The sequence below is a fragment of the Alosa sapidissima genome, chromosome 11 (assembly GCF_018492685.1).
Source record: "Alosa sapidissima isolate fAloSap1 chromosome 11, fAloSap1.pri, whole genome shotgun sequence".
NCBI lineage: Eukaryota > Metazoa > Chordata > Actinopteri > Clupeiformes > Clupeidae > Alosa > Alosa sapidissima.
Window position 1 is genome coordinate 37,051,502 of NC_055967.1, and position 15,427 is coordinate 37,066,928.

General features: G+C 42.0%; 1 protein-coding gene across 2 annotated transcripts; it reads left to right on the forward strand.

Moving 5' to 3' along the window:
- The first annotated feature begins 984 nt into the window (after nt 1–984).
- Nucleotides 985–15,409, forward strand: tmem178ba (transmembrane protein 178Ba). 2 transcript variants are annotated; one of them, XM_042110076.1, is made up of 4 exons: nt 985–1,596; nt 12,743–12,859; nt 13,778–13,915; nt 14,575–15,409. In XM_042110076.1, exons 1-4 carry the CDS (start codon nt 1,560–1,562, stop codon nt 14,826–14,828), a joined length of 546 nt encoding a protein of 181 aa, XP_041966010.1. In that variant the 5' UTR covers nt 985–1,559; the 3' UTR covers nt 14,829–15,409. The 2 variants fall into 2 exon arrangements, with proteins under 2 accessions (XP_041966010.1, XP_041966009.1); XM_042110075.1 differs by lacking the exon at nt 985–1,596 and adding an exon at nt 10,869–11,693.
- Nucleotides 15,410–15,427: the final 18 nt, after the last annotated feature.

A 15,427-nucleotide genomic window follows, 5' to 3' on the forward strand; every position in this document is an offset into this window, starting at 1 on the left:
CCCTGGGCTCTTTGCAAGAGGCAGGACTGACTGCACCAGTGCAGAACCAATTTCTGACATTTTGTCACGCCGCTGCGCTGTGCTGTCCCGTCCTGCGAGACCATCCAGGGCTGACAAATGAAGCGAGAGAGAGAGAGAGAGGGAGAGAGAGAGAGAGAGGGAGAGAGAGGGGGGGGGGGGGGTCTGCAGGCAGAGAGGCAGGCAAGCAGGCAGCTCACTCCCCCTCCGAGCACACAGCACTACACACAGCACTACACTGCTGCTCCTCTCCTGCCTGCCAGAGCTGGACAGGGCTGGGCTGCCGCCGCTTGAAACTGCCTGTTCCCTCTCCCTCTCCCTCTCCCTCTCTCTTTCACACACACACACACACACACACACACACACACACACACACACACACACACACACACACACACACACACACACAATCCATTTTTGTGTTTCTTTAATGCATATTTCCCCCCTCTTCTCCAATACAACCTTCCTCTCTCTCTCTCTCCCTCTCTCTCTCTCCCTCTATCTTTCTCTCTCCCTCTCCATCTCTCCCTCAAGAGCGGTCAAGGACAGGCAGGTCAGAAGGCTCTGCAGCTCCCTCAGTGCAGCTCCCCTCAGGCTCCTGCAGTCCTCCATGAAATACAGAATTCAGCAGTTTAGCAGCACCGCCCGACTGAGGGAGAAACAGAGAGAGAGAGAGAGGGAGAGAGAGAGAGAGAGAAACAGAGAGAGAAAGAGAGAGAGAGAGAGGGGAGAGAGAGAGGGAGAGAGAACAGAGAGAGAGAGAGAGAGAGAGAGAGAGAGAAACAGAGAGAAACAGAGAGAGAGGGAACTACAGCTCTGCGGCTACTGCTCCCTCAGTGTAGCCCGAGGTATTACATGTATCGTTATATCTATAATTATAAATACAATTACAATTATGATTATGATTCATTATAATTATAATGTTGTAATTATTTTAATAATAATATAATGTTGCTGCTTCTGATGGTGGTGTTGTTAAAGTACAATTCTCATTATTTGCATTGGTTGTTTTTAAAAAATATTCCTTCCAGGTTTTCCATATCAACTTGTGCCTTGAGCAGTTGTGGTCTATGTTTAAATACCATTAAAAACGTGAAGATTCTCTGTGTACAGACAACACATGTTTATATGTTTACACACTGATACTGATACAGAGAAAGACCATATGTCTCCCTCTCTCCATCCCTCCTGCTCTCTCTCTCTCTCTCAGCCTCTCTCTTTCTCCCTCTCTCTCTCTCTCCCTCTCTCTCTCTCTCAGCCTCCATGCTGCTGACTCACTGTCACTGGCCCAGAATGTGCTGTCTGGCTGCATTACTCACAGGCACCTTCCTCTGATAGTGCTTCCTCAGCACCTGGGCTGCTGAGCGGGGGCTGGGGGTGGGGCTGGGCTCCTGTGTGGGCCCTCCTCAATGCTCCTCACATTTGGATGGACGGGACAAGAGTCGTGGAAGAGCAGCGCGGGCGGATGATCAGAACTGTCAATGCACCACTGTGGATAACAAACCTCTAGCTTGCCATATTGATGAGAGGATAAGAGAAGAATGTACTCAAACAAGAAGCTAGCAAAGAGGGTGGAAGGTAGATTCTGTTTTTTATGTGGACAAAGCTGCATGGGCTTAGTCTTGTCTGATAGAGTTGTAGATGTTTTCTTCTGGAAGGGGTTTAAGGGGAAGGATGATGACAGTGTTTGAAATGGCTACCACAGGATGTCTACTGAAGCAGATGCTGATGTATCATACAGAAAGGTACCACAGGATGTCTACTGAAGCAGATGCTGATGTATCACACAGAAAGGTGCACTACCTGGGTCATTTCCTGGTGCAGTGGTTTTGTTGCAAGTTGTGGTGCTGCCATCTTGTGGCGTTAACTCTAAACACATCAACTATGCACAAGCTCATTTCCTCAGACCGAGGAGTCATTTTACACTGATCATTTTGACACTGGAGAATGTTTTAAAAAAATTGTGATCATGTCAAAGATGGAAAGTAAATATCTTGGTGAAACGTAAAATGTTTGTGGGTAATAGAATAGTCTGTCCTTCATTTTCAAGCTATTTAATATAGACCTAAAAACATTCTTGCTATCTTGATATTGTTATAACTTTTAAGAGACTCAATTAAAGGCAACCAATGATACTGTTGTCTGAATCTCCACTTCAAGAATGAACTAATAGCTGTTATTTGGCGCACTGGCTAAGCTGTTACTCTAAGGATCATTGTTTTTACCCATCTGAATATTTAGCCATCCCAGCCACACATACCTAAAGGGGACTTACAGTAAGACTTGTATTTATCAGATTTCGGGGCTGCTTCAAAAAAAATTGGGTTGTATGAAAGAATATAATATTGGGACCCCTGAACTGGTCATTACGTTCTATGGGGGCCTCCAGTCAATGCAGGGCCTTTGGGATTTTCCGAGCTTTCCTCCACTTTACGCTGCCCTTGTACAACATCCTTATTAGACTGGCATGACTCTCTGGTTGAAGTTGGCTGACCCCTACTGGTCATGCAGCATAGTGCACAGCATTAAAAAATGTTATCTCAAAGAGTATCAGTTACAAACCTTCCATGTGACAGATTGCTTTCCATGGAGACCAGAACTATCTGTGTGATTTGATCAAATACATATAATTGTTTGGCCTAAATAAAAAAGTGGGCTTTGATCTAAGATAGATTTGATTAGCTTTCTGTGTTGTGGTTTTGTGTGTGGTGATTCCCTCAAGTAAAGCTTGGAACCTGACAAATGAGAGGCTGTGGTTATTGTTGTATGTAAAACAAGCCAAGAATAAGACATTCAAAATCCAAAAGCCCACTGCAACAAAATCTGGAGCATGTCAAAATGAATGATACAAGAGACAAATGTTGGCTGGAACAGTGACCAAAAATGAATTGTGTTCTGTAGGTTGAAACATCCTGCAAACTCATCCCATTCAAATTGCATAAGGCAAACTGCTTGGTAAAATACATGTTGTACCTGTATCATGTAAGTGTAGACAAAAAAGATTAGATGAAAAGAATGTTAAGATGGCCTTGGTTTTGAATGTGGTGCATGCACAGATATACTGTATGTATTTACATATTGGCATATATCCCACATACTAATTTTTAAGTCAGATTAAAGGAAACATAGTCAAAGGAAACTTTTACAGCATTATCACATGACTCATTATAGGGCTGGGCGATATAACGATATATTTTAAAATGTGATATGGAATTAGACCATATCGCATATATTGATATAGGGGCAGGCAGAGACACTCCGGCACTCTTCAACAAACATGGAGAAAGCAACAACGTCTGAGCATGCGGAGGAGAGTCTCTTGGTTAGTAAAAGAAAAAGTAGGAGCTCAATAATTGGGGCAGCCGTGGCCCACTGGTTAGCACTCTCCGGTTCGAGCCCCGACCAGTGGGCCACGGCTGAAGTGCCCTTGAGCAAGGCACCTAACCCCTCACTGCTCCCCGAGCGCCGCCATTGAAGCAGGCAGCTCACTGCGCCGGGATTAGTGTGTGCTTCACCTTACTGTGTGTTCACTGTGTGCTGTTTGTGTTTCACTAATTCACCGATTGGGTTAAATGCAGAGAACAAATTTCCCTCACGGGATCAAAAGAGTATATATACTTATACTTATATATATATAATTTGGAGATGGTTTGGACACAAATTTTCAGATGAGCAACAAAACCACGCTATATGTAGGGAGTGCCATAAGCACATTGCAGCCAGTAGTGGAAGCACTAAGAATCGTTCACCACTTGAAAACGTGCCACAAAGTGCAATATGAAGAGTGTGTGAAACTGCGTGCTGCAGAAGCCACAGACCCAAGCCGTCCACAACCCGACAAAGCTCCAGCCCCAAAACAAAGCTCACTGCAAAGCTTCATTTTTTCCACAGTGTGCCGCATGAGAAGAAAAGCGACAAGTGGTGTGCAATAACAAAAGCGGTGTCCTCTCACATTGCCAAAGACATGGTCCCTGTTGCAACAGTGGAACAGGTTGGGTTCTAAAAGCTAATGAAAACCATGGACCCGAGATATGTCCCAGTCGCAACTGATTTGCACGAGAAGCACTGCCACAAATGTACAGTGAAGTCAGACAGAGCCTTGCAAACCGGCTCGCTAACGTCACCCATTTAGCGTTGACCAGCGATATGTGGTCAAGCAGGACATGTGAGCCTTACATGAGAGTGACAGTTCACAGTTTGTTATCTCTTTATATATAAATGCTGCCCTTACTAGGGTTTGTCATATTTTGTTCTTTTGTAAGAGAAGAAAATCTGTAATTTGATTTTAAAAAGCCATTTATAGTTGTCAAACTAAAAAAATATTGTATTCTCATATAAGCTTAAATATATTTTTTTCAGAAAAAGATTGGCCTATTTTATTTTATAGCTATTTTTTTTAAGATATTTTTTTATTTAAACGAGCACCTTACAGAGCTTTGATTTAAAAAAAGGCAGTCCAGTTGTTATACAGTGTTTATGTTTACATTATTATTTGAGTAGTGAGTTTTAATAAAACTACTCATATTTGACTGAACATTTCATTTCACAGCTCTAACATTACGGAAAAAATATCGGGATATATATCGATATTCAACCTAAATATATCGGGATATGACTTTTGGTCCATATCGCCCAGCCCTAACTCATTACAGCATTATCACATGACTCATTACAGCATTATCACATGACTCATGACTCATTACAGCATTATCACATGACTCATTACAGCATTATCACATGACTCATGACTCATTACAGCATTATCACATGACTCATTATCACATGACTCATTACAGCATTATCACATGACTCATTACAGCATTATCACATGACTCATTACAGCATTATCACATGACTCATTACAGCATTATCACATGACTCATTACAGCATTATCACATGACTCATCATCACATGACTCATTACAGCATTATCACATGACTCATGACTCATTACAGCATTATCACATGACTCATCATCACATGCCTCATTACAGCATTATCACATGACTCATTACAGCATCATCACATGACTCATTACAGCATTATCACATGACTCATTACAGCATTATCACATGACTCATTACAGCATTATCACATGACTCATCATCACATGACTCATTACAGCATTATCACATGACTCATGACTCATTACAGCATTATCACATGACTCATCATCACATGCCTCATTACAGCATTATCACATGACTCATTACAGCATCATCACATGCCTCATTACAGCATTATCACATGACTCATTACAGCATTATCACATGACTCATCATCACATGCCTCATTACAGCATTATCACATGACTCATTACAGCATCATCACATGCCTCATTACAGCATTATCACATGACTCATTACAGCATTATCACATGACTCATCATCACATGCCTCATTACAGCATTATCACATGACTCATTATCACATGACTCATTACAGCATCATCACATGCCTCATTACAGCATTATCACATGCCTCATTACAGCATCATCACATGCCTCATTACAGCATTATCACATGACTCATTACAGCATTATCACATGACTCATTACAGCATTATCACATGCCTCATTACAGCATTATCACATGACTCATTACAGCATTATCACATGACTCATTACAGCATTATCACATGACTCATTGGACACTTTTACAGCATCATCACATGACTCATTACAGCATTATCACATGACTCATCACATGACTCATTACAGCATTATCACATGATTCACTACAGCATTATCACATGACTCATCATCACATGACTCATTACAGCATTATCACATGACTCATCATCACATGACTCATTACAGCATTATCACATGACTCATCACATGACTCATTACAGCATTATCACATGATTCACTACAGCATTATCACATGACTCATTACAGCATTATCACACGATTCATTATCACATGATTCACTACAGCATTATCAAATGACTCATTACAGCATTATCACATGACTCATTACAGCATTATCACACGATTCATTATCACATGATTCACTACAGCATTATCAAATGACTCATTACAGCATTATCACGACTCATTGCTAAACATTGTATCGTGTGAGTGAAGTGGGTGTATGCTGGAAAAGTATGGATACCAATCTGTTAAACAACAGAAAAGACAACAACTGATCACCTCCCTGGACCAACATGGACCTGGGGGTCATACACAGCAGTAACATGAAAAGGGTCATTAATTCATATGGAGAGATAATCACGTATTGTAGAGTGTGATCATGGTTAATTCATATGGAGAGGTAATCACGTATTGTAGAGTGTGATCATGGTTAAAATGGTATTTTTAAAAGGTCATTATCAAAGTGTAACTGAGGTGGAATATGTGTGTATCATTGTTCAGGCTGTATCCTGTAAAACATACACATGTGTTCCCCCTTTGTCTTCCAGTTAGATTACATCTGGAAATATTTAAATTCTGGCCAAACAACCCATTTTCTGTGTGTAGAAATCCCTCCTCTGAAAATGTTCCTTATCTAGGAGAACAGCCAGTCAAAGTGGCCTCCTCTCCCTTTTGCTCTGTGAGAATTGAGTTTAGTCCTCCCCAACCTCTCATTTCTGGGACATTATCCAACACTAATCAGATGGACATGTCCACACACATAAATAGAGTCAGGACATCCTTATTTCTCACAGTGTCAGGACATTCTTATTTCTCACCTAAATCGAGTCAGGACATCCTTATTTCTCACATAGTCATCCTCCCACTGGCTTTGTGTTCATTTTTTAAACTCTTTTTTGTTTCACTGATATTCACTAGAAATACAAAGTAATTTCATAAACCATAAGGTTTAACTGTGCTATCATAGATAGGGAACCACTGAAAAGCAAGACTGCTGTGGTTCATCCAACAATTTCCCTGAAGAATCTTGAATCTTGAGTTCTCAACAAGAGGCAGGACACTTAAATTATCCTGTAACATCTCAATTTGAATGCAGGAGCACAGCCCAAGTACGCAGGCAAAATGCTTTCCCTGTAATAGAATGCAGGAGCACAGTCCAAGTACGCAGGCAAAATGCTTTCCCTGTAAGAGAAGCTCATTTTGATAATGGTGCAGTAACTCCTGGAACCACTTCATCACATTTCTCAAAATAATGAGGTCTGGGTTAACTGAGCGTTTCAGTTGGCCATGACATGCAGAAAGACAAGACATCCCACACAGAATGCACACACAGCTGAGACTCCACATGACACTCAGAGATGCACTTGACCACACATGACACTAAGAGATGCACTTGACCACACATGACACTCAGAGATGCACTTGACCGCAGATGACACTCAGAGATGCACTTGACCACACATGACACTCAGAGATGCACTTGACCACACATAACACTCAGACATGCACTTGACCGCAGATAACACTCACTTGACCACATGAAGCTCAAAGCAAGGCTCAAAGGCACAGCAGTGTATTATGCATAACATCAATAAGGCCATGAGATTTGGTGGCACAGTAGGTTGTGCCCTCAGAACTATTTGTTTTAGAGTGTCGATATTGTGGCTTATTGGAAAGCGAAACTGAAGCCAATCATTGACCAATGATTCAGTGTTGTAAAACACTATGGTATCCATATTTCATATTCTCTTGATACAGTAATGCAAAATCCTCTCACCAACTCAACATCTAATGTAAAGCCATCTCCTGGAGCCAGAATAGTTTTGGCTAAATGTCCAAAATAATGTCCTTCATCCCTGCTGAAAAAAACAGCCTGACCAGCTAAAGGTGGTTTGCTGGTTGTCCAGCTTGTTTGACCACCCTATGATGGTTGACCTGCTAGACCAGCAAAACTCTTGCGAAAACATACCTTCAGCTGGTTTACCCAGCTGGTTTTGCTTCTCGTACCACCCCAAGCTAGTCATTTTAGCTGGTATTGCTGGTCTATAGTGCTGGTTTAACTGGCCATGCCAGCTTATGTTGGTCATTCTAGCAAACCAGCATGACAGGCTGGTCACCAGCATGACCATCTTGCACCAGCTGTATCTCACACGACAGGCTGGTCAAACCAGCATGACCAGCTTCCTCAGATGGTCACGCCAGCATATCCAGCTGGTGGTCCAACCAGCTACACCTGCAAAGACCAGCGAGAGCTAGAAGAAAACCAGCAAAGACCAGCTAAAACCAGCTACCAGCATAAGCTGGTTTCTAGCTGTTTTTTTCAGCAGGGATAGGCGACTGGCAGCTGTTTGAACCAGGCCATTTCCCCAAGAAATGCATAGATTCTATATTAATATGGTTCAAATCCTAGTAAATTATTGCTATACTCTCTGGCAAATGCTACTAAATAATTCATTTTTATTGCGTCTGTAGTATACCCTTTCCTGCCACTCAAGATATTTAAGTTACACTAACTTTATTCTTGCTATTCATGTTATGGTGTAATCAGGTTAGGCCTACTTTAAACACCTCCAGACTTTTGGAGGGAAGGGTTCTCTAATATTTTGTTTGTTTGTTTAACATTCAAATGTAATTGTATCTAGGATATGTTTGCAATATTTGAAAACACTCAAGTCAAGAGAGTCATAAACAAAACCAAACAATAATAACAAATAAAAGCATAGAAGGGCAATATAGTCAAAGAATAGTTAAAAGGTAAAGATCATAATAAAAAGAAAACATAAAACACAAGGTAAAATCATTTAAAAATAAAGAATAATTAGTAAGCAAAAACAAAGGCAAAAGTAGTAAAAAAAGTAATAAAAGACAAAGTAGAATAATTATCAAGGCAGATTCAGAATTTGTAACTCGGCACAGTTAGCAGAAAGCCTCTGAGAACAGTTTGGTCTTAAGTCTAGATTTAAAACTGGCTACAGTTGGGGCCTTTTTAATGTCATCCGAAAGTTGGTTCCACAGCTGAGCCGCATAGCAGTTAAAAGCTGCTTCACCATGTTTAGTTCTAACTGTAGGTTTTACTAGCAGGTTTTTCACCTGGGACCTGAGAGGACGAGAAGGTGTGTACTGCTGAAGCATGTCTGACAAGTATTTAGGTCCTGCTCCATTTACTGATTTATAAACAAGCAATAGTGCTTTAAAGTCAATTCTGTGACTTACTGGAAGCCAGTGCAAGGACTTAAGAATTGGAGTAATGTGGTCAGTTCTTTTAGTTATTGTTAGAGTCCTAGCTGCTGCATTTTGTATCACCTGAAGCTGTTTAATAGTCTTTTTAGGAAGGCCTGTGAACAGTCCATTGCAGTAATCAACCCTGCTGGAGATAAATGCATGAATGAGTTTTTCTAAGTCATGTTTTGACATCAGCCCTCTGAGTTTGGCAATATTTTTGAGGTGGTAAAAAGCTGATTTAGTAATCGCTTTCATGTGGCTGTTGAAATTTAGATCACTGTTAATTAATACACCAAGATTTTTAACAGTATCCTTTGCCTTCAACCCTTTTGTGTCAAGGAGAGTGGCAACCCTAATTTTTTCCTCATTTTTACCAAATATAATTACTTAATAAGTTTTTTCTTTGTTCAGCTGAAGAAAATTTTGAGACATCCAGGTGTTGATTTGTTCTATACACTGACACATAGATTCAAGAGGACCATAGTCGTTTGGTGATAGAGCTAAGTAAATTTGTGTGTCATCTGCATAGCTATGATATGAAATCAAATTATTTTGAATGATTTGTCCAAGTGGGAGCATATAGAGGTTGAATAATAGTGGCCCCAAGATCGACCCCTGGGGAACACCACAGGTCAAGGACGTTGGTGTTGAGGTACAGTTTCCGATGGCAACAAAGAAGCTCCTTTCTTGTAGATATGATTTTAGCCAGCAGATAACTATGCCTGTAAATCCAACCCAGTGTTCTAGTCTGTGTAGTAAAATATTGTGATCAACAGTGTCAAATGCTGCACTAAGGTCCAGTAGCACTAGGACTGATGTTTTACCTGAATCTGTGTTGAGGCGTATGTCATTGGAAACTTTAATGAGAGCTGTTTCAGTGCTGTGATTTGCCCGAAAACCAGACTGAAAGTAATCAAAATACCCATTTGATGTTAGGAAGGTGGTTAATTGATTAAAGACTACTTTTTCAATAATTTTGCCAATAAAAGGTAGATTGGATATGGGCCTGTAATTGTTTAGCATGGAGGCATCCAGGTTATTCTTCTTGAGAAGTGGCTTTACAACAGCTGTTTTCAGTGACTTAGGAAAAGTGCCAGACAGCAGTGATACATTTACAATTTGAAGGACATCCGCCGCTATGAGGTGAAAAACAGTTTTGAAGAAATTGGTAGGCAGAGTGTCTAAGACACATGTGGAAGAGCTGAGATTATGTACCGTTTTTTCAAGTGTTTCGTAGTCTATAAAGCTGAACTCTGACATCAAGTTTAGTTTCCCTCTGTTTGTTGCTGGAAGTTCAGGTTGTTGAATTTGTAATTGAGTAGATATGTTGAGTCTGATTTTGTCAATTTTACCTTTAAAAAAAGATGAAAACTCATTGCATTTATTAGTTGAGAGAAGTTCAGGCGCTAATTGTGAGGGGGGATTTGTTAACTTATCAACAGTTGAAAATAGAATACGAGTGTTATTTGAACTTCTATTGATAATGTTAGAAAAGAAAGACTGTCTTGCTTTGCATATTTCAGAGTTACATGTGCGGAGCATCTCTTTATGGATTTCATAGTGGATCTGAAGTTTGTATTTACGCCATTTTCTTTCAGTCTTCCTACACTCTCTTTTTAGAAGTTTAACTGCTGGATTTAGCCTCCATGGTGCTTTCTGTTTGTCCTTAACTTTTTTGATTATATACTCAGTTCATTAGGGGTATTCATCATCTTTTTGTTATAGTTCAGATTAAGAAAACATATTGTTCAAACATATTGTAACAAATTAGGATGCCCCTAAGAACAGTTTGTCTTTTCTTTCATTTCGCCCCCATCAGAAGTCCATAATCCAAAGAAGTGATGAGCCATGGGACTACGTGTGCCAAGTAGCCTATAACACAGTAGCGAAAAGTCTTTGAATTTTGGTACATCTTCAAGAGAGAACAAGGGCTCGTTGTGGAGTGTGAATGAGACAAACATCTTTCCGCTTGTCGGGCACCCGCACAGCCAGCTGCTCGCTCTATCATGCGCGCGAACACACGGCCATTCCTACGCTAAATATTGAAGCGAATTATAGCCCTTGTCATCATCGCAAAGTTGAATTAAAATCTTTTTTTTTTAAGCGAGGAGCGAATCTACAGAGAGATTCTATGCAGTGGTTGGAAAAGAAGCTGTACACGGTTTTGAGGTGCTGATGCGGCCCTGAGAAGAAACGATGGCGACGGGGAGGTGGCTGCTCTATACTGGCCTCTGTCTCTCACTGGTCGCCTTGTTTATGCTGACAGTGGCTGTCAGTTCCAACCATTGGTACGAAACCGATGCGAGGAGATATAAGGAGCGCTGTCGAACTTTCACAGGTCGCAGGAATGACCCGGGGTTCATTTCCATCCCGAACCCCAGCCTCCCGCTGCGCGCCAGCCGAGGCAGGCTCGACCGCCTTGAAGACAGACCAGCCCTAGTTCGAAACAGGCGCCAGGTATTTGCTATGAGCGCGGCGGATGAATGCGGTCGGCGTTATAATTCCACCAACATGGGTCTCTGGAGCAAATGTTACCGACTCGGATTTGACCAAGACATCGAGGTCCTCATTCAGAAAGGTATGAACAGCGGCCAGTTCATATCGCATCGTGTGACCAAATTAACATGGCAATTTGTCATGTCGTGATCTGTAAGACGTACCCATATGAAACGTCCATTTAATGTGAACAATGTGTCTTGCGCCAAGGCTGTCCTATGGTTTCATATATCTGAGTTACGCCATATGTTGTCCAGCAAAATGACATATAGATTAATAACAATCAGTGATGGCTATCCCATACTAAGAGACGCTCGTAACTGTCTTAAGAAACTGTATCTTACCGTTGGGTCTTATTCTGCGAAAAGGCTATGGACATACACATATTCTATTCTATTTTAGTCTATTCATAAACGTGTTTGAGAGCCACCGTATAACATAATAGCATGCGCTGTCAGCAAGGCAGTCGTTTGTGATCTCTTATCTTTGACGAGAATATCAACCACGTTTACAGGGTTAAACAGAATAACATGCATAAGAGATGGACCAAAATCACCCCCCATCTAATGCAGGAGTTAAGAAACAACATATTATTTATAAAGATCAGATCATTGTTTCATTGTGTATCGTGCCTATGCATGGAATTGTACCATTTTGCTTCAGCTGGCTCTTTCCTGTGCAGAAAGCCATGGGCACTGATTCAGACCATATGATTGGTGATTATTCTGAGAGCAGATGAGTGTGTGTTCCGGTTTCTCGCTGATCCTCCTGTATTTACTACTGCGAGAGGGGCAAAGCTTGGCACTCTCCATCTGGCCTGACTCTCAGAGTTCTGGTGCTGGAACAAGTAAGAGAGAGAGAGAGGAAGAGAGCTCATAATAAACTGTCAGACTCGGCCATCTGCCCCATGTTCTTCACTAGCTGCTACACCCATTAGCGCCTCCTATGAGAGTGGGAGAGACAGAGTGAGAGAGAGAGAGAGAGAGAGAGAGGTGAAATGATATCTTATTACTCAACATACAAGACCCATGATCCTACAAGTTAGATATAGAGAGAGAATATACACACAGTGCTCAGAATGGATATAATGTAATCTGAGAAGATGCTTTTTTGGTGTCTTTTGGTGTTTAGGATACATCCAGCGATGCTCCTTCATCAGGTACTACTATTCTTCCTCCACCTCCTCACGGAAGGACCTGTCCTACAACATCACCAAGATTATACAGCAAGATGACTGGCATGCTTTGCGTAAGTGGCAAAGGATTTGTGGGAGAATGTGGGACCTCTCTGAGTCAATGTTCTGTGTTCATTCACAGTAATCAATGGGATAACCATATGGGCTACATTTGGATTGTGGACCCATTTTATGGACTATAGGCTATATTCTGAGATAATGCATGGGGCATGAATTATTGAAACGAATTCCTTGAAAGGTCCATTGAACTGCTTGGGATACATATAACATATTCAAATGGCTGTTCAGTGACGCCAGTTAGATATTAGATTTGTTAAGCAGTTGCCCATAGAGGAGTTGCCCATAGAGTACTCCAGTTGGGAGCTGCCTATAGAGTACTCCAGTTGCCCATAGAGTACTCCAGTTGGGAGCTGCCTATAGAGTACTCCAGTTGCCCATAGAGTACTCCAGTTGGGAGCTGCCTATCGAGTACTCCAGTTGCCTATAGAGTACTCCATTTGCCCATAGAGTACTCCAGTTGCCCATAGAGTACTCCAGTTGGGAGCTGCCTATAGAGTACTCCAGTTGCCCATAGAGTACTCCAGTTGGGAGCTGCCCATAGAGTACTCCAGTTGCTCATAGAGTACGCCAGTTGGGAGCTGCCTATAGAGTACTCCAGTTGGGAGCTGCCCATAGAGTACTCCAGTTGGGAGTTGCCCATAGAGTACTCCAGTTGGGAGCTGCCCATAGGGTACTCCAGTTGCCCATAGAATACTCCAGTTGCCCATAAGTAGTCCATTTGCCCATAGAGTACTCCAGTTGCCTATAGAGTACTCCATTTGCCCATAGAGTATTTCAGTTGCCCATAGAGTACTCCATTTGAAATGGGAAGTGATCGTAACAGAGTATTTCTTGATCAAACTCATGCCATCAAAGTTGTGATTGTAGAATTAGTCCAACTCAAGAGAAAATGCCTTCTTACTTGTCTGCAGACCTGCGGCGTATGACTGCAGGCTTCATGGGCATGGCCCTGTCCATCATCCTCTTCGGCTGGACCATCGGTGTGCTGGGCTGCTGCTGGCACCAGGGCCTCATGCACTATGTGGCGGGTCTGCTCTTCCTCATGGGAGGTAAGGGGTTCAGGGCCGGGTGCACTATGTGGCGGGTCTGCTCTTCCTCATGGGAGGTAATGTGTATACTCTATATTATCTCCCTTTGGAGATTCTATCACAAATACACCAGTGATGGCCAGCCAGTGGGAGGGAGAATGAAACTATTCCAATGCAATTGTTGGATAATATATGGACGATTAAACATACTGATACATTATCAGTACTAGGCCTACATTATAAATATGATTAATTATTATAAATGAAAGATTTTTCTTAGATAATAAAAGGTTTACCTTGCCAGTTTCCTTGAGTTTAATTGAATATGACAAGCTGGTAATCTGAAGCACAATGCCACCAATCATTCAAAATATTGCCACAAAGCACTCCTCAGTTTTAAATAACCCTCTCCCTGAAAAATTCACAAAGAAACCATATGCAGCCATTTAAAACCGATATGTGAATTTCACTGTTTCACTGCTCTTCAGAATAATTGTGATATATTATTCAGGCGTGACCCACAAAGCTGAACCCTTGTCATTCAGATTTACCATATCAGATGGCAGTGTGTTATAATATCTACTACTCAAATGTAATATTTTCAATTGACTGAACTGTTCACATTTTGAAGCAGTAATTAAGTGGTCACCTCCTCCAATGTCTCCCTCTCTCCTCCTAAGGGACGTTCTGCATCATCTCTCTGTGCACCTGTGTCGCTGGCATCAACTTCGAGCTCTCACGCTACCCCCGCTACCTGTTCAGCCTCCCGGACGACATCGGACACGGCTACGGCTGGTCCATGTTCTGTGCCTGGGGAGGCCTGGGCCTGACGCTGATCGCCGGCTTCTTCTGCACGCTGGCCCCGTCCATTCAGCCCCCGCCACCCCGCTCACGCTGCCCCAAGCCTCGGCCGGAGAACGGAACGCTCTGCTGAGAGCTCCAAGCCTCGGCCGGAGAACGGAACGCTCTGCTGAGAGGGCGTGCAAGGGGAGAGGAGACATTTTGTGTCTCGCCGTTGGAGAGAAGCTTGTTTGGACCTTGTGCAGACAGCCAGATGCAAGCTCTTGATTAGGAAGAATGAAGACTGAATTGGGCTCAGACTTGATTCATTTATCCTTGTGACTGATGTGCACAAAAAAAACATCACTGAACAAAACTATTTCACCTGCTCGGCCCTCGGGGGCGCCCCAGCCCCGTGTGTGAAGGACAAACTGCTCTGCGTATAACAGGCCGAACTGCAGATATGATCTTTGCACGTACGCAGTGGAAGTGCTGTACTATAGTGTGTTCTCTTCAGTGTGTTGTACTTCCTGTTTGCCTACATGTGTGTGACCGAAAACAAAAAAAAGAAAACTGTTGTCTGTCTCAAGTCTGCCAGACGTTCATGTGTAACTGACAAAAGATATGGAGACGGTCAAATCAGTCACAACCGAGCATCCTCATCCAGTCATTACCACAACACACATGCATTCCATTAGATAATAAAATTTGTTATAGAAAAAATACATAATTTGTTGGAAATCTATCCGTGCT

Coding starts and splice junctions, on each gene's coding strand:
- tmem178ba (XM_042110075.1), top strand. CDS start 11,312: ATGGCGACGGGGAGGTGGCTGCTCTATACTGGCCTCTGTCTCTCACTG. Junction 12,860..13,777: donor AGATGACTGGCATGCTTTGC/GTAAGTGGCAAA, acceptor ACTTGTCTGCAG/ACCTGCGGCGTATGACTGCA. Junction 13,916..14,574: donor TCTGCTCTTCCTCATGGGAG/GTAAGGGGTTCA, acceptor TCTCCTCCTAAG/GGACGTTCTGCATCATCTCT.